The sequence below is a fragment of the Squalius cephalus genome (assembly GCF_949319135.1).
Source record: "Squalius cephalus genome assembly, chromosome: 18".
NCBI lineage: Eukaryota > Metazoa > Chordata > Actinopteri > Cypriniformes > Leuciscidae > Squalius > Squalius cephalus.
Genome location: NC_137139.1, coordinates 24,223,538 through 24,243,500, shown reverse-complemented (window position 1 = coordinate 24,243,500; position 19,963 = coordinate 24,223,538). Strand labels below are relative to the sequence as shown.

The 19,963-nt window shown below is 37.0% G+C and overlaps 1 protein-coding gene across 4 annotated transcripts in view; it reads left to right on the top strand.

The window, feature by feature from the left end:
• The window catches only part of clstn1 (calsyntenin 1), a 38,793-nt gene that overhangs the window by 12,914 nt on the left and 5,916 nt on the right, over positions 1–19,963 (top strand). The window contains exons 2-16 of one of the 4 annotated variants that reach the window (XM_079850133.1): positions 3,582–3,704; positions 7,548–7,577; positions 8,980–9,175; positions 10,270–10,478; positions 10,721–10,870; positions 11,376–11,561; positions 11,779–12,027; positions 13,068–13,189; positions 14,100–14,262; positions 15,177–15,227; positions 16,899–17,056; positions 17,953–18,101; positions 18,274–18,512; positions 19,422–19,592; positions 19,721–19,866. In XM_079850133.1, coding sequence (XP_079706259.1) covers positions 3,582–3,704; positions 7,548–7,577; positions 8,980–9,175; positions 10,270–10,478; positions 10,721–10,870; positions 11,376–11,561; positions 11,779–12,027; positions 13,068–13,189; positions 14,100–14,262; positions 15,177–15,227; positions 16,899–17,056; positions 17,953–18,101; positions 18,274–18,512; positions 19,422–19,592; positions 19,721–19,866 — 2,342 coding nt within the window. The remainder of the gene's footprint in view (positions 1–3,581; positions 3,705–7,547; positions 7,578–8,979; positions 9,176–10,269; positions 10,479–10,720; positions 10,871–11,375; positions 11,562–11,778; positions 12,028–13,067; positions 13,190–14,099; positions 14,263–15,176; positions 15,228–16,898; positions 17,057–17,952; positions 18,102–18,273; positions 18,513–19,421; positions 19,593–19,720; positions 19,867–19,963) is intronic. The other 3 variants (XM_079850134.1, XM_079850135.1, XM_079850136.1) reach the window with 3 other exon arrangements.

The following is a 19,963-nucleotide window of genomic DNA, read 5'->3' as shown; positions in this document are numbered from 1 at the left end:
TGTGTGTGTGGGAGTGTCGCCAGTGTTTAGCAGGTGTTTGGCTGCTGTGTTTAGTGGTTTTCTCTAGCTGGGATTGCTGCCATGACTGAATGCTCTCCAAGAGGTATCAAGGACCCTTATTGAGATGTTCCAAAATAAAGACTCATTCATGAAATTGTCTAGATGTCCATAGAGCATCTTTATAATTCACACTTGGTTTGTGAACAGGTTCTTAGTGAGGAGTGTCTCTTTTTATGCTAATATGTGATGATAACCATTTTATCAGATTGTTTGTTCCAGGGCAGAAGGGTTTGTGAGTACAAACAGTTCTTTGTCAGTGTAAACCCAGCTTAACCTCACTCAGCTACAAATGTCCCACGCCGCTGCTTTGATTTACTTTCTATTACTTAGCGGGGCTTTTTAAGGCGTTTTCAAATTGTGTAGCTTTCCTTAGCGGTTGTACTGAGGAACCCAAGCCATATCTAGGGACCACAACATAATAAGCTGTTTCTTTCCAATTTACAAATTAAAATTTTCCAGAAAAAATTAATTATTGGAGAAAACGTGAATAAGACTGTTCAAGAGAACAAAATCATCACTTCCAGGAAAACTGGTGCAAAATAGAAATGGAAATTGTAGCCACTTACAAGGTCTCGTGGCTCATTTCTTAAATGTAATGAAGTTCTTTTGCTAGCAGTCGGCAGATGACAGATTTGCCTTCAGCATTTCAGAATGGCCAGAATAAAATGCTTTTTTGACCAATGTCCAAATTTATAGAGTGACTTGCCTGTATACATTAAAAAAATTTTTTTTTATAATTTTGGTAATTGTATTCACATTTTGGTGTTTCCATTTGAAGATTTTTTATGCTCCATTTCAAATATAAAAATATTTTATGCTCACCAAGGCTGCATTTATTTGATCAACAGTGCTGTAATAAATACAATAAAAACATTAATATTGTGAATTACAAAGTTTTCTATCGTGATATATTTGAAAATGTAGTTTGTTCCTGTAATGACAAAAACTGCATTTCCAGCACTCTTCAGTGTCACAATTCTTCAAAAGTCATTAAATCTAAATATTATATTCTGATGTGCAAAACTGTTTAATAGTTTCAAGTCTGTTTAATTACTGTTCTATATTAATGAAACACACACACACGTCACTTGCTCACAGAGATCGGAGATCACACACAGAAACAGGAGCACAGAAAACTTGTTGTCAACTCTGGCCTGCAAATTTGATTAATAATATACATTAGCTTCGCTATACTGAATTGGTACATTATATTACTCAGCAAGGAGGTGGTGACGTTGCTGTTTTTAACGTAATTAAACTCGCAGCTTCATTGCTAGTGGATCTTTCTTTCTTTCTTTCTCGGCCTGTTTTTCCGTTATTAGTAGCATTATGTCCCAGCTTGCCCTTTGAGCATGTGACTTACCTCGGCTCTTAAGGTTTTATAAACCTGGGATTTTAAAGCAGATTACCAGGGTAGTCTGGTCTGACAATCTGTCCAGAGACAACAAGCAGCAGCAGCAGCACTCTTGGGTCACGTGAATCCACTTTGCTAAGACGATTTATGAACCAGATCACAAATTTCACAGACCATACCAAGTCCTGGCCTTCCTCCCAGCTTTGCACTGAATACATACAGCATTCGAATCATGTGTTTGGAGCATTGATAGACGTGTACAATCGTTGGTTCCTGAACCATGCGGTTTTAAATCACAAATGTATCGCAGCAGAAAATTAACAGGGTAAAGAAACATGAAAATGAAACGACAGTTCTGTCAAGCATACTATTTTCCTGAAGGTGTGAAATTGAATGAGGCGTGTAATGTGAACGGAGGTGAGCATTATGGTGTTATTGCTGTGGAGGTTATATCCTTCAATTAGTGTCAGTGATCAGGCTTCTGCCTGCGGGGTGAGTCGTAAGACACCGGTGCTGAGAAACCGCGGTGAAGCCAATAAATCATCCGTATTCGCTCCAGCAGCTGCACAAGGAGCACAAGGAGAAGGTTTTTTTTTTTTTTCCAGACAGCAATTTTCTGTACAGTGTACAGTATAAGGGATGGGAGCTGTTAGCACTGTGGATGTTGAAGAGTTTACATGCACAAGAGTCACAGACTTTTTTGTTTTTAAATGTGTTGGCTTGAGCGATGAGGTGACGTAAAAGACATTTACCTTTTTTTCATTCATTTAGCAGGTGGTTTTGATCCAAAATGATTTACAAATGAAGAGAAACACTTTTTCAGGAAGGAGCTAACAATATGAGCAGTGCCATAGTACAGAATCTATAAATTACATAATAAAAATCTTAAGTACACAATGTTCATGAATGCATTACTGTGTTAAAGAACATCTTTTACTCAAAAACACAAAATTAGATTACAAGAAAGATTAACATTTATAATATCCACTCTCTTAAAGTCTGCCCTGTTTCATACTTCTACTTTTTGGTTTTCCAGAAAGACAAAATATTATTATAAATGCACACTATATATTATACTCTTATGTATTATATGTTATAATACATGTACATATTATAACACACACACACACACACACACACACACACACACACACACACACACACACACATATATATATATAATAATAAATTAATAAATTAATAATAGTTTTCTTTTTAATATATTTTCCTTTTAAATATATTTTCAATTAAATTATTTTATATATATTTTTATATTATTATATTATTTGATTTCATATTATGATGCATTAAATTTTTCATTTATTTAGAAAAAAATAGTGTAACATTGTAATGTTATCATTTTAATGCATCTATAAAAGAAATGGTTCAGAACAACATGAGAAAATTACAAAAACATTAATATTTTTGGTGTGAATCCCTATTTCTTTAAGCAAAACGATTCTGTACTGGGAGTCTGTACTGTCCAGTTATTATTCAGTACCATAACTATCTATGTTATAATTATGATTACGGGTTAGTTAGGTGTTCACTGAGCTATGGCTTTTAGCTTCGTTTTGAAAGGCGTGTTTCTTAACAGCTGATTCAGTCATACAGCCGCGAGATGGACCCTAGTGTTGACGGCATCAGTCTGCTGAGCTCATTTCCTTTCCCTGCGGCCTCGCTGTCAGGTCCACACACAATGAGATCAGCACTGCAGGAGTATCCCCTTTCGCCCAGCAACTGCTGATGTACTCACATTTCGGATGCATGCAGTGATTAGCCGTTGAAGTGAGGAATCTGCCCTTCACATCAACCTCTGCGTCCAGACAGCGCTGCCACTGCTGCAGTGCTTCTGCAGTCTGAAGCTAAAACACACCGCATCTGTCCTCTCTGCTTTCAGAGCTCAAAGCCTTCAGTCAACACTAATGAGCGGCTGAGCTTCTGCGTTCTCTCAGCCCGAACAAACACAGGCGACAAATGCCACTGCTCACCACTGCTGCGCTATGTCATTGTGGGATTTTGCGCGCTGCCTTGAAGCTAGCATACAGTTGTGCTGACACAGTCAATCCTCACAGAAAAATAAAATAATTGGTTGTTGTCTGGGTTTGGTTTTATTCAGCAACTAAATAAACTTCTCACATCCTGTTTCTTTTTTTCCCCCCCACAGTAAATAAGCATAAGCCATGGATTGAGACCACGTATCATGGTATCGTAACGGAAAATGACGACAAGGTTCTGCTGGACCCTCCGCTGATAGCCTTGGATAAAGATGCCCCGTTGCGCTATGCAGGTAAGATCCTCCATCTTCTGGTCTCAGATGAGGCTGTCAGCCATTTTGCTTCCTCATGCTTTCCAAAGGATAGTTTACCTACAAAAAAAAAAATGTAGTTCTGTCAAGATTTCTTCCATAAAAAGGGATTTATTTTTAAACATAAAATGAAATCTAAAACAAAATATTTTATTTCAGCTGCCAAGTTTAGTTTAAGTTGAATTACTAAAATAACTAAAACTACATAAACTAAAGCTAAAAACAAAACTTAATAAAAACTATATAGACATATATTTTTTTTAAAAACATTTAAAAATAGCATAAATAATAGTATATCAATGATACTAAAATAACACTGCAATGTGACAGTTGTGGCGTCATTTCCATCATGACCAACAATTTTACCACTAATAAAGTTCTATAAATAAAAATGTAAAAAAATGACTGAAACACTCAACTAAAATGAGCTCTTGTAGATTTTTGACCATTGATTTGAAACACCATTGGTTCTTGTGTGTCCCAAACATCATCATTGACATTAATGTGATGGTTTTAATGCCACCACTTTTATAACTACTAAAATTCACCTTTTGCACAGAAGAAACAAGTCATGCAAGTTTGGAACAACATGAGGGTGACTAATATTGACAGATTTTTTTTGTTTTTTATCATAAGTATTTTGTTGCAGTGATGACCGTACACCTGATTTGTCTGGTGCATTATAATGAAATACTTTATCCTAATACCTTTATCCTTTTGAATATTTAGTCAGCTAGGAACCATAATTAAAGTCTTTTGTGAATTGGTTTTGAATCATTTTTCTCAGGCTCTTGTTTTTTTGTTTTTGTTTTGGTTTGGTAATGTATAAGCTTTCCTACTACCTTATTGTCAATTATCTTTACTAAAATGTGTTAAACCTTAAAATAGCTCTATAACAAACTATAATTACATTTTGAATAAAAGACCTAATATCATCAGCCTGCTGTTGAGCTGTACTGATGTGATTGGTGAAGTCAGGTCTTGTTGGTAATTAGGTTTGTAGATTCTTGCAGACTCTAAAGCTCTAGGTTAATGGGGGTGTTCGTTTCTCCATACTTTACTGCTCTATGCTTCTTGCCTTTATATTTGCTCATGTCTCTAGACATTTAGCAGTGGAAGTAGTAGGGCAAAACTAAAGATCTAAAACATCGGGTTCTGTTGATCTCTACGGAATCCAGAAGCGAGTTAAGATAGATGTTGTTGGTGCGCTTTTCCCTTATAATTTTTCCACCTATTGCAGATAGTCAGTTTGGAGAGCCAATTGAGGTGTTTTTTAAGCATGTTGGATTAATACACTCATATTTAATCAGTACAGAAGAAGATAGGCAGTCCATAAACCCATCACTTTTTAAATTGCTTCTCTAGTTTGCCGGGCAGATGGTTGCCAGACTTCTAGAGCTCTTCTGATATCAAGATCAATGAAATTTCTTCATACTCTGCTCTTTTCCTGTGAGAGGGAATGTGCAGCGTTGGCTTTGGCCATTTTTAATCACTTAGAGATTTACTTTGACCTCATTTCAAATCTCATTATGCAGTGTTCCATTGTAAATGCACTCCCTCCTTTCTCACAGTTTTAGTACCAGTCCTTGGTAGTCTCCTGGTGCCCCCTGTGAATATGGGACACGGCTAGCGAACTAGCAGCAAACATTCGGGAGAAAGATTGGTCCACTAATGTGGCTTACCTTGAGTTATTTGTATATGTCAATGCGTTTAGGTCATTATTCACTGATAATCACCCCCTCATGCCGCAGCACCTCATAAATATATAATTCCTCTGATAGTTCATAAGGAATCATTTCAGCAAGCATTGTTTGTAGGAGCCATCAGTGAGAGAGCAGACATTTGACACACTGATTATATTAAGAAGCTCTCTAAAATTCACTTTGAAGCCATCACATGGCTGTGTGGGTGACTGCTGCATTCTTCTTAGCTTCTCTGCCAATACCGGCCCGCTCAGGACATGGTGCCATGCTGACTAACTCACTTTACTCTGATCAGGAAGCTTGCCAAAAGCCATACAGAACTGTTGTGACCAGGGCCGCATTAACAATAGGGCTAGGCGAGGCTGAAGCCCCAGGTCCCGAGCAAGTAGGGGGCCCGTGATTGGCTGCGAGTAGATTGACTGGCCATCGGGAGCACCTGATCTTTTCCCGGTGGGCCGATCGCCAAAACCCCACTGCGCACCAAAATAGGCTACTATGTAGAAGGGTGTTCCCTAACAAAACGGAAATCATAGCAGAAGCATTTTGCCCCCAACATTTTAAATATCTGGGGAATTTTTGTCGAACAATTCGATTTATTTAGTTTAAATAAAAAATTGCTTCAAAGGGTACAGTAGTATCCCATTAAGGGCAGCCATGCAGCATCATGATTGAGTTCTGCTGGCTTTTTATAAACCAGCATCGAATTCCACTGCAGACATGACGTACTCTATCGAGAGCTCTTACATTCCTATCAGTGGAGGAATATTCAGTGCCGGCTAGCTGTCAATTTCAATATTTCCTCTGACTTGTTATAAGCGAATCGTTTAACTTTTTCAGACGGCTAAAACTTAAATGCTTAGACAGTAATGAAGCAGAATTTAATCAGATAAACAATTACGCCCATGCACTAGTCTCGTTTCTCACGTCTCAGCTGTTGTTACATCTTCATCAATTCCATCGAGTTGAATGAATCAATATTCATGTGTTTTGCTTGTTGGGAAATGGAGGACTATTGAAGTTGGCATTTGTCATGCGGGCTGAAGCGCCAGTCTGGGTTTTAGGGGAAGTGTGGGGATGTACAGTCATTAAAGCCCCAGAATGCACTGATGAGGCACAAAGTTTCCACCGCATGACTTGCTCTGAACAGCAGATCCTAATGGAAAATCTATCTCTAATTGTAGGGGTAAAATGGGGTGGACGGGTCCACCAGCAGAGGCCACTGATAGGGTCAAACTGGACCCTTAGCGGTCAACCAAGCAAAAAAAAAAAAATTTTTTTTATGAAGTTGCCTAATTTTAGTGCTGGTCAGGTTTTGATAAATGATAGTACTACAAGGAGAGTTTTTGGCTAACCCTTATTCTTTCATACGGTTGAATCATTCATGGTTTTAACCCTAACAGGGACTCTATGGCTATTTCCACCTGTGGTCAATGCTGTTCTTTGTGTTTCTGTGACTGTTAATGTTGACTCATCCAAGTATATTGTTTTGTGCTGTATACAGTCATACTAGGACTCAGAATACCATCGGAATTGGTACAAATGTTGCCCCCCTTTTATTTTATTTTTTAATTATTTAATAAACTTGGTTTTAGACCTCTTGGATTAAGAATTTTTCTAATTATTTGGTTGGTATTATGCTTCATCTGGGGGAAAATAATCAGCAGTATTATTTACTTGCATATATCTTTTAAAATATTTTAATGATGTTTTGATGAATCTGAGTTTTGAATCAATTCACTGAAATGGACAGTTTGAACTGATTCATGAACATGAATACTAACTCTAATGCCATTTCAGTTTAAAATCAGAGACGTTATTAAACCATATCTGTCCTAATGCTCTCATATAGAGGTTACGACTCTCTTCAGGAAACTTAATAGCCAAGTAAAAAGCACATTAAAATCATTTATATATTCCAGTGCTGTTTAATTTTATATCCTAGCAAAATGATCATAAATATTCAATATATGCCCTAATCTGTACCAGCGCAAAAAGTCAAATGAGGTATTTTGAGTCCTCGACTGCTTCTGTAACATCTGTATTCTTTTTCTTGTCTCTGTGTTTCTGTGCATCTCATTCTTTCTCTGACTGACCTGGGTTTATCTTTTCTCCCTTCTTGTAGAAAGTTTTGAGGTGACCTTCACCAAAGAAGGTGATGACGGGCTCTTTCTACTGCCTTGTAAACCGTTTTATTAACCCACTAACGCAAATACAAAATAAATCGGCACTTCACACGGAAACTCCTGTCATGCTCTTTTAATCTCTTCCCAGTTCTTCTTCTTTTGATTTTTGTTTTTCAGTTTTCTCTCACCTTTGAATTTGTTGGAAATGAAATTTTAGCAACTGGATGACAAGTGTGATGCGGGGATAACAAAATCTAGAAATATCTATGCATGAGACATCCATTGAAGTTTGCAGATCCTAACAGTGCTTCAGCTCAAAAAAACAGAATAAATAAATGGAAATAATGCTCGCACGCCAGATTCTCGGGGGGGGAACGCCAATCCGAACGTCTTAAAAGTGTGTTTTTTGAGAGATCCTGTTTGTAAAGTAGCTTTTAAGGGTTCACTTTAAGCACAACAGATCATAAATCAAAGAGACTGATGCTATACAGGTTAGTTCCTGCTGAGATTGTTAAAAGATGCAAACTCTCTGCTGTCCGGTCTGTGGTGTGGTTTGACCTCTAGTCTGAGCCTCTTCACCCTCTCCTCCACTAATCTGAAATACACAGCATGGCAACTACTGCTGGTTGATGTGGATGTCAAGCAAATGGATATTTCTAACCCCAGCTCTCATCCAGCCTTTAAGTTTCACTGCCTCTGCTACTCTCTTTTGTTTTATTGTTTCATTCTTTCAGTTTTTTTTAAAGGTTTGAGAGAGACAACATTGCACAGGAAGACTTCCTTCTCACCAAAATCTAGTTTTAAGGGGAATTTAAACTCCAAACGAGGGTTCTTTTGTTTGTTTGTTTGTATATTTGCTTTGATTTGTGAACTTCTGATCGAATGCTGAATCTGTCATAAATCCTCCTCATCGCCCCATGATTAACTTAACATTTTAACCTTGCTTTCTTGTTTAAATGTGTTACTTTTAACCAAAAATTAGCGTTAAACACCTTTTAAGTACTTTTTCAAATATGTTATGTTATTTGAATGTATTAAATACAACCGATATCTGTTTATTGGTTCGTATCATTTCCTTCCTGTCCTTGTATTTAAGTATTCCTGTGAAATGCCTGTCCACATTCTGGGTTTCTTACTGCATGACTGGATGCAATGTGATCAAATGGCTTGGACCAGACATCTTTTAACTCTCCCTTCCACCTCCTAAAAACTCACCCCATCCCACAGTGCTTCTGGCTTCCTCCACAGACACCTTCACCTCCCACCTCCCCTCAGTGTTTAGATCCTTTTGGCTGCCAAACCAACTTTGGCTGTTCTTATTTGAGTGTGGCGTGTTATTAGTTTCGTTGTGGGTTTCTTTTATCTCATGAACGGCAGCTGGCGCTTCGGCTCACGGGTGGGCTTGACTAAACACACGTGTGCCCTTTGCAGGGGAGATCTGTGGCTTCAGGATTCATGGGCAGAACGTGCCGTTCGAGGCTGTGGTGTTGGATAAATCCACCGGAGAGGGCGTGATCCGGGCCAAGGATAAACTGGATTGTGAGCTACAAAAGGAGCACACCTTCACCATCCAGGCCTACGACTGTGGAGAGGGACCTGAGGGCGACAACATGAAGAAATCTCACAAGTGCGTATATTGTTTGGTTACACTCATTAATAAAATGATGGGGGAATGAGCCAGAATTAAGTCAGAATGTTCCATATAAGCATCTTTTCAACGTGTCTAAACGTTTCAACGTGTCTAAACGTGTTCTAACCACTAAGCTTACACTACTTTTCCAAAGGTATGAATGGGTAATATTTATTCAATGCTTTTGATTCTATTTTTCTCACCAAGGCTGCCGTTATTTGATGAAAAATACTGTAAAACAGCAATATTGCGACATTATTATAATTTAAAATAACTTCTTTAGTTTTCTATTTGAATATTTTCACATGTAGTTTATGATCCTTCAGAAATCTTCTAATATGATGATTTAGTGCTTTAAAACAGTTGTGCTGCTTAATATTTTTGTGAGGAAAAATACTTTTTTTTTTTTTGAAGAATAAAAAGAACAGCATTTCTGAAATATTTTGTAACATTATAAATGTCTTTACTGTCAGTTTTGATCAATTTAATGCATCCTTGCTGAATAAAAGTATTAATATATATATATATATATATAATAGAATAAAAATAGAATTAACGACTCTTGATTGAACGGTAGTGTATGCTTTGAAATATGAAAACGAACAAATAATTAATGAATTTTCATAAATCAAAACACTGTGGGTATGTCAGCTATAAGTAAATTTTTACATTAGTTGCCTTCAAGATTTGCCATACACAACAACTTAATATTACAAAAACAATTAATCAAAATTAATGAATACATTTTTTTTCCAAATGAATTAAAGGCTAGAAACTGTTTATTTATTTATTTGTCTTTAGATCTAGCACTTACCTAGAATGCATTAGACCCATGCATTTTATTTGATCTTGCTTTTAAATTTTATTTATTTTTTACTTTTGGCTTTCATTAGTCAGAGACCCCATTTGAAATGTCACATTCCTAGGATATCATGTTTGCGATATTACAACACTGTGGATGACTGCATCCCATCAGATCATTCCTAAATGAATCGTCCATCTGCTTACAAACAAGACATGGCTGCATCACTGTCGTGCCCATTCCCTCTTGTCCGATTCTAGTTTATTAATCACGCTTTGATGTCCCCCAGGGCTACCGTCCACATCCGAGTGAATGACGTAAACGAGTACTCTCCAGTGTTCAAAGAGAAGTCTTACAAAACCACAGTGATCGAGGGCAAGAAGTACGACAGCATCCTGAAGGTGGAGGCTGTGGATGCTGACTGCTCTTTCCAGTTCAGTCAGATCTGCAGCTATGAAATCGTCACCCCCGATGTGCCCTTTTCCATTGACAAGGATGGTAAGTGCCGCCAGTCCAAATCTCCTGCCAAAACTCCAGCTCATAGACCTTACAGTGATATTGACTTCTAAGTCATTGTTATTCATGTGCCTATAAAATTGATTTGTGCAAAGCAGGCATTTTAGTATCTGATGTCAGCCAACTGTCACCTTGAGATGTACCCAGAACTAAAGCATGATCATTTCGGTTTGTCTTACCTAGCGTGTGAGGTCATTGCTTGTCACTTTTTTCCTTATAAACAGGAAACATCAAGAACACAGAGAAGCTGAACTACAGCAAGGACCGCATGTACAAACTCACAGTGACTGCGTACGACTGTGGTAAAAACCGGGCATCTGAGGACGTCCTTGTCAAAATCAACATCAAGCCCACCTGCAAACCTAGCTGGCAAGGTATCAAAGATCTCTGGGATCTTTTGTCCCTCAAACACAGCTGTATTTTGTTGTTTAAAGCTAGAAAACTCGGCTATGAAGGCAGATGCAAGCACACTTTGTGCTTTGTGTTTCTTGAGCACCAAATTAGCATATTTGGATGATTTTTGAAGGATCATGTGACACTGAAGACTGCTGAAAATTCAGCCTTGCATCACAGGAATAAATTACATTTTACAAAATATATTAAAATATATAAGTTATTTTAGATTGTAATGACATTTGACAATCTTACCATTTTACTGTACTTTTGATGTTGTTTTATGTTAACTAATGCATTAACTTATGTAAACTCATACATCTTTTAATGTTAAAATTGTTTAATACATCTACAAAATATTATTTTCATTTTTAGTTTTGTGTTAACTAATTTTAGTTTGTACAGCCTTATTGCAAAGGGTTACCGAATACTCTTTGTGAGTCTGTTTTTTGAATGGCATATTTTCTGTCTGTCCGATTCTGATAGGATTTAATAAAAGGATTGAATATGAGCCCGGCACAGGGAGTCTAGCCCTGTTCCCCAGCATGCACCTGGAAACCTGTGAGGAGCCAATCACCTCCATTCAGGCCAGCATCATGCTGGAGACTAATCACATCGGCAAGGGCTGCGACCGGGACACTTACTCTGAAAAATCTTTACACAAGCTCTGCGGTGAGTCCAGACATACTACTTATAATAGAGTTACATTGACATCAAGATCATTAAATGTGCTTATTACTTTATAGAATTTTGAATTAAGCAACTCAATTGTAAACTGTTTTAAACTAATTTACATAATCATATTACCTGCATAATCCCATAGGCACATGCTGAACCATAACCAAGCAATAATTTGGAATCCTCTGAGTAACTGTATGTGTTTATTCAGGTGCCAGCACTGGCACTGTGGAGCTGCTTCCTGCTCCCAGCACCTCTGCCAACTGGACCGTAGGCTTGCCCACTGACAACGGGCACGACAGCGACCAGGTGTTTGAGTTCAACGGCACTCAGGCCATCAAGGTCCCGGAGGGTGTGGTGAGCACCACCCTGAAGGAGCCCTTCACCATCTCAGTGTGGATGAGACATGGACCTGGAAGCAGGGAGAAAGAGACCATCCTCTGCAACTCTGACAAGACCGGTAATGACATTCCCACAGAAAAAAAATCCCTCACAGGACTGAGAGGGTGATGATGGCTTTAATGTTTTTGTGTCCTCATCATCTTCAGTAGGCCTGTCAAAATCATCATGTTAACTCATGAAATTAATTCACTGTGTTAGTAAAGCTGTTAACACATTTATTTAACTCCTTTCCCGCCATTTGTGAGAAAACGCTTCCCCGTCATTGACTGAAATTTCCAGCTTTCTGTGTTTCACTGTTATACGATAGGGGGCGCTACTATGCATCTTCTGAAAGAGTACTGAATCTTCTGATCAAAACACAGGAGAAAAAGAAGCAGAAACATGTGATATCACATGCAAGCAGATGCTATAAATATATATATTTTTTATTATTATTATTATTATTATTATTATTTTATTTTATTTTATTCCAGGCATTTTATGTGTGGTATTTGAAGAAATAGTCATTTTTGAAATCACCCCATATGGTGTCATTTATGTTCACACATATTATTATCCACACAAGTATCATCCACAAAAAAATGCTGAACACAATAATCATATGTATTATTTTGTTTTCCTTCCTTTAAAATTAAGAATTAAATTAAATTTGAAATATGTAATCATATGTAATTATATTAATTGGTTTTATGGTAGTGTCCTTGGAAAAATATCACCAGAGTAGCATCTCATAACATTTTTGAGGGTTGCTTGTAGTAGGTGTGTGAATTGGGAATCTCACACTATGATCTCTCTCTCTGGTCATTGAAGCAAAATTGCCTGCGCTAGAAAAAGCTCATCTGCTGGGACTTATGTAAGGCTGATTACATCACAGTTATGCTCCCGTTTATGGGAAGTTGCTTTATTGTTTGCTGGGAGAGTGAGGCTGCAGCAATCCGTGTACAGTGCAGCACAGTTCAAATTAAATCCTTTCATTTACGTCTGTATGTGAAACTCACAAATATTGTAACGTGCAATCTGTCATGTGATAAACAAGCATATTAACATGAATTATCATTGACAGAAGAATTTTCATTCCTGTATATGTGTCTTCTACAGAAATGAATAGGCACCACTATTCGCTGTACGTACACAACTGTCGTCTTGTGCTTCTGCTGCGTCAGGAGCCCACCGAGTCTGAGAACTACAAACCGGCTGAATTCCACTGGAAACTCGATCAAGTGAGTCAACTTGTGTCCTTTCAGAAGCACTTAGTTTTGAAAGACGCCCTTGTGTTTCTAAACGCTATGTTTAGCCTGCTAGATCAGCTCATGTGTTAAATTAGGGCATAAACATACTTAAATAAAACTGTTGCTCCATAAAATTCACTATCCAAATGGTCCATGTGGCATAAAAATAGTAAAACTTCTGGCTTACACAGAATTAAATATAAACCTCCATATTTGAGTAGAGGTCGTATTGACCTCAGAGGATATAGATGTAGAAGCATGCATTTTAAACCAAAAGATTTAGCTTTTATCAATCAACATTTCATAGCTTTCAGGATTGTCTACTTAATGTTGAATACTTTAGATTAGGATTTGTTTCAAAGAGTTAGGACAAATGCAGTTATTTTTGGGAGGTATAACATAATATTATAATTGTATCATTTAATTGTCTTACTCCGTAAAAGTGCATCGTTATACTTGAAAATATACCTGGCCAGTTATATTTTACAAAGGGGGTCCCTTGCTAGAGCATCATCATAACTGAAGGCCCTTAGCATTAAAAACCTTAATGACTTAAGTCCCAGACTAAAATGCATGTTTGAGCTGTTGAATCTGAAAGCAACTTGCACTGATATACTATCTTAAAATATGTCATTGCCATTGTTTTGTCTCAAGATGCACACCAGTAATGTTTTTTTCTAAGGCATGATTAATAAAGCTACTTAAATGCCCTAATTGAACTATGGCTTAATCTAAGCCCTGTCTGTGAAACCAGGCCTAAAAATCCTGTTTGTGGCTTTAGTAAGGTTAACTTAGGGTTTCTTCTCTCATTGTAAATAACCATATCAAGTTCTTCTGAATTCTTTTGCATTGATGCAATCTGTAGTTAAATCAATCCCTGATCCAGTCTCTCTCCTCCCAGGTGTGTGATAAAGAATGGCATCACTACGTGTTGAACATCGAGTTCCCAGCAGTGATTTTGTTTGTGGATGGTGCCACCTTTGAGCCCTTCCTGGTCACGGAGGATTACCCTCTGCATGCCTCCAAGATCGAAACCCAGCTCACCATCGGCGCCTGCTGGCAAGGTACACTCGCTAATGATCTATTGATTCTCCCCACACACAATGATGTAACCTTAGGTTTAGACTTGACACCTCTTTGTCGCCAGCTGCAGTTGAAATGTAAGCATGCTTTATATTAGTAAATAGTTTTGCAATTTGTAGAGTTTTAGTCATAGATGTAGTTTAAAATCTTTTTACAAATGCCTGAATTAGATGATCTTAAAGACCTCATTAAATCAAACCGAGTTTTGTTGCTGTTTAATAAAATCAAATTCTATTGAAATAATAATAGTAATAAAATAAAAATCATTATTATTGATAATACCAACAATAATTCTAGTATTAATATTATGTACTACTAATTATATGAATCCAATATTATATACTACTAATATTATTATTCATATTAATAATAGTAATTTAATTATTATTGTTATGATAATAATCACTATTCTTATTATTAATATTTTTTATTATTATTGTCATGATTTAATAATAAAGATAATAATTCTTCTTATTAAACCATGATTAGTATTATTGTTGCTGTTATTGTTATTCAATGGTCATCATAAAAATAATTGTTAGTAGTAAAATTATATATTTTTTAATAAATGACATTTAATCAATTTAAGTAAATATTTATTATAATTATAATAATACTTAAGTTATTTAAATTTTTTTTTTTTCTCTTTCTGGAAAATGGACAGTAATCATTATAACATAGATACTGCATATATATATATATAATAACATGTAATTATAACATACTTTTTATTTCTTTTAAAATACTTTACAAATGTTTGTTCAATAAAATGCACTCTAGAATACGAACCATTTCATGGGGTCTTTAATGCATGACAATATGTATCAAGTGACTATCTTTCCCTTGACTATATTGAGCCCTGGTCTTTCCCTGCTCTTCTGTCTTGCCTCCACAGACCTCTCAGGACATGACAATGATACTGAGACACTCTCAGAGCCTTTGACAGGTTGCCCAAGTCTTTCCTGATCACCCCAATATATCAATACGCACGTCTATTAACGGCCTGTGCATATACGGTTCTTCTGCAGCGTGGCATATGGCTGCGGGATGACCGTATGTGCACAGCTTCAGTCTGCAACGGCATAACATATGTAGCATGATGCGACTGAGTCGAGAGACGCCATGTCATAAACCCTGCCTCTGTCTTGTTCTTCATTTTGTTTTCTTAATTCATCAACCCAGCTCCATCTCATTTCAGTTTGCCTGCAGATCTGGAGAAGTACACACAGCAGCAGACACACAATATATTACAAGCAAAACAAGTCCGACTGTCCTTAGGGATCTGCATGTTTTTATGATAAACCAGAGGGTTTGGCTGCATTCCTTGCTGCGGTTTGCAGTGTTATTTATGCCAGTGGTATCAGTGCAGCAGACAGTGTCTCATTTCTCACTGCGTGACCTTGCTGCCTCTGCTTTACAGCATTACTCAGTCATATTATTGCTCCCGCATCTCTGTGTCCTTCAGACATAGTATAAGAGGACATTATATGCAGCTAGAAACATACCAGTGTCATTTTCATCTTAAAGGGACAGTTCACCCAAAACTGAAAATGTTGTTTCAAACGTATATCAAACAAATATATATTTATTTTGTAGAACACAAAAGTAATATTTTAAATAATTGTTACGCATACAACAACATCTGTCAAGCTCTAACTAGGAAAAGTGGCTCATTTAAATAAAAAAACAATGCATTTTCATTATTAGTTATTGCGTTGGGTAGTAACTAAGCTCGTCACAGCATTTTTAATTTTGGATGTGAATTGAGAGCTAATTGTGAACTTTGAAGATAATATTATAATATGAATATATATTTTTTAATTAATTTATTGTAAAATTGATTATAAAAAAATATGAATATACACTATAGTTAAAAAGAGGTCAGTAATTCTTTTTTTTTAATGAAATTAATACTTTACAGCAAAGACGTAATTTAACCAAAAAACTCTATTCCAAATAAATGCTGTTCTTTTGAACTTTCTATTCATTAAAGAATCCCGAATTATATTTTTTCTTTTTTACTGTTTCCACTAAAAATGATGCAGAACAACTTTTCAACATTGATGATAATACGAAATGTTACTTTCATGATGAGTTTTTGTCTTTTTGGAGCTTGACAGATGTGCTCACTATTAACTGTCATTCTCTAGAAGTAGCAGCGTAAGGTTTTTCAATAAATTCTACCTGTATGTTCCATGGAAATAATAATCTTATTCCGCATTTGGAACAACACAATGACTAAATGTTCTTTTGGGTCACCTATTCCTTAAATGTTGATAACAAGAAGGTAGTTCAAAACACACATTCCCTACCGAAACCATTTAGAAATATGCAAATATGTGTAGATTTATTCAATCATGTTGCCTCATTTTTGATGTGCCTCTTTGTGCTCATTCCCATTCATTTGCCTTTTTTTTCTCCCACCAAGAGTTGCATGAGGCCACAGGCCTAAATTAGGTCATCCATCATCCTGTGTGACACACTGGGCGGCACCGGCACAGAACACATAACATGCATGAGCATCAGTCACATGGCCTGTGCACACCAAGCATGCTTGAGTCTAGCAGAGCATTTGTTTGGTATCTAACAGGTTCTGTCCCCCTCCGGGTTTGTATAGGTGGCAGCGCCCGCATGACTCAGTACTTCCGGGGCAACTTGGCGGGACTCATGATCCGCTCCGGCAAACTGGAAAACAAGAAGGTTATTGACTGCCTGTACACCTGCAAGGAAGGTCTTGATGTGCAGCTTCCAGAGGAAGTGGCCTCTGCTGTGAAGGTGAGTGGATGTGAACTTTGAAGAACACAATTCAAAGAATTGTTTGCTTCTTTTGGGCTGTGTAGATGAAGGTTTGAAGAGTCTGATGATCATGACACTTTGCGCATTTATGATCTTTGTGAAATTACTCTTGTGACTCATGGGTGTTCTGTAGTGTTATTTAAGTATATTATTTATATACTATTATAGCATTTATTACTGTTTTGAATTAGCTTATTTTCAGTAATTTTATGTGCTTTTGTGTTTTTTATTGCTATATAGATTTTAATTTGTTTAATTTTTGTCAAGTACATTTTTTTTATAATGTTTTCACAATACACATTGTTTTAAAGCAGCTTTACAGAAAACCATGATATTAGTGTTTATAATATCTGTATATCTTCATGCCTTATATTTGCATTTAGCAGATTAAAGCTGGGCGATAATATAATTTACATTTTGTGGCAATACAAGCAATCAAGCAGTTGAGATGTGCTATATAGTATATATCGTTGTACACAAGTGTACTGTATGTATATGGATAAAGTTGGACATGGTTATATACCCAAATTTATATGAAGAGCTGGTCAGTAATATAGTAACATTTTCCGACCAAAACATTTGACCAAAGAGATTTGGGATTTGTTATGTAGTTTATATCGCTTTACATGAGTATATGGTATGTATTTATGTATGTATACATACATATATGCGTGTGTTTGTGTTTCTTTTTATTTTAGATTTAGTAATTCTAGTACTTAAACTTAAGATTTTTAAGTTTATGCTTTTCCATCTTATATTTAATTTTATTTCAACTTAATTTCAATGACTGAAAATGAATTTTAAGAGTTTTAATTTTAGTTAACAATGACAGCACTGGTGACCTGATGGATATATGTTTCTCTGTCCCTTTCTAGGTGGAGTTTAACCCCAACCAGTCCTCTCTGAGCCTGGAGGGAGATGACATTGAGAGCTTTGAGAAGGTCATGCAACACATCTCGTACCTGAACTCCCGGCAGTTCCCCACCCCAGGAATCCGCCATCTGCGTGTCACCACCACTGTCAAGTTAGTTTCCGTTATTTCAATTCAGCTGCATCATGCTAGCTAGCCCCACCCACTTTGAAACATTATTGTTCCAAAATAACTAACAAAACAGAAAAGCTCATAATAAAGTAGAAGTGATCTTGTCATACTTTTAGTGCAGTCATAATGGTGAATTTACTTGGTCATTCTATAGATGCTTCAATGAGGAGACGTGCATCTCCGTGCCTGACTCTGAAGGCTACGTGATGGTTCTCCAGCCAGAGGAGCCAAAGATCAGCCTCAGTGGGATTGATCACTTTGCCCGTGGAGCAGCTGAATTTGAGAGCACGGAGGGTGTTACGCTCTTCCCTGAGCTGCGTATCGTCAGTACCATCACTCGCGAGGTGGAGGTGGAAGCTGAGACCGAAGCAGAGGGCGAGGATGATCCCACAGGTATGCTGGGAATGTGAGATTCACATATTTTGCTGAGAAAGCTGGAGAGAGAGGAAGTGGATCATAAAATGGAGAACAAAAGTTGTAGGATAAATGTAAGAAAATAGATTGACTGGGAGTAGTTTCTTCATTGCAAGAGGTATTACTTGAAAGGACAGTTCAACTTAAAATGTAAGTCAAAGTAAAATGGGCTTCAATTACACGATTAAATGGACATGGGAAAGTGATTAAAGTGTTTCTTGGAGTAACATTTTGGAAGTTAATGCTTAAATTAGTGCTAGGCATACTGATGTTGCTACCTGTAGGAGTCTATATAATGGATTCTGGGATGAAATGTATAGCTTATGCTTTAGGAAAAGAAAGTCTAAGAGGTTTCCTCTTAGCTCAGGATTTTTATTTTAAGATTTAGTGCATTGCAAGTATGGAGAGAAGGGAAATGGATAATGAAAGAGAAAGAAAGTTGTAGAGTAAGCACCATAAAATCCCCATTGACTGCAAGAGAAATTACTTGCAGGCACAGTTAATATTATATATAATATTCCAAACCTGTATGACATTTGTGATCTAAGGAAGAAGGAATGGTATACTGGCTTGGAACAACATATTAAATGGAAATGCAAATGGTTAAACTGTTTCTTGGAGAACTGATTCTGATTCTGGGATGAACTGTATAGCTTATGCTTTAGGAAAAGACAGTCTAAGAGGTTTTCTCTTGGCTCGTGTTTTTATTTGACATTTTAGTGCATTGTAAGTATTTCTTACTGGTTACTTTATTCCTCCTAATCAATATTTGCCATAGAATTGCATAGTGGACTTATTCTGAACATTCAAGTCTTTCCGAGATTAAATTCAATCAAATGGAGAGGCTCTGATCTAACTTACTGACGGATGGCTTGTTATTTTTGGCAGTGCAAGAGACGGTGGTATCTGAGGAGATCATGCATAACTTGGACACGTGTGAGGTGACTGTAGTGGGAGATGATCTGAATGGAGATCATGAGAGTTTAGAGGTGGATCTGGCCCAAATCCAGCAGAGAACTCTGGAGATGAGCTCTTCTAACGTGGGCATGGTCATCACAGGTACTCATCCATCCCATCCAGTTTCGTTCACAGTAGTTTATATTCAGTATCTGGCTGATCTAATGGCAATAAAAGCTTCTATACTGTAATCTTAACAACACATGGTTAAAGTTTGACTTTGTCCACAGGGGTTAACACCATGGCGAACTATGAACAGGTCCTGCACCTGATCCGCTACAGGAACTGGCACACAGAAGCTCTGTTTGACAGGAAGTTTAAACTTGTCTGCTCTGAACTCAATGGCCGCTACATCAGCAATGAATTTAAAGTCGAGGTATGGCTGACCGCACACTGTCCTCTGTTATAATTTATTACATCCAAAATACTACAGTACCTACAGTTATATCTAAGACACACACACACACACAACC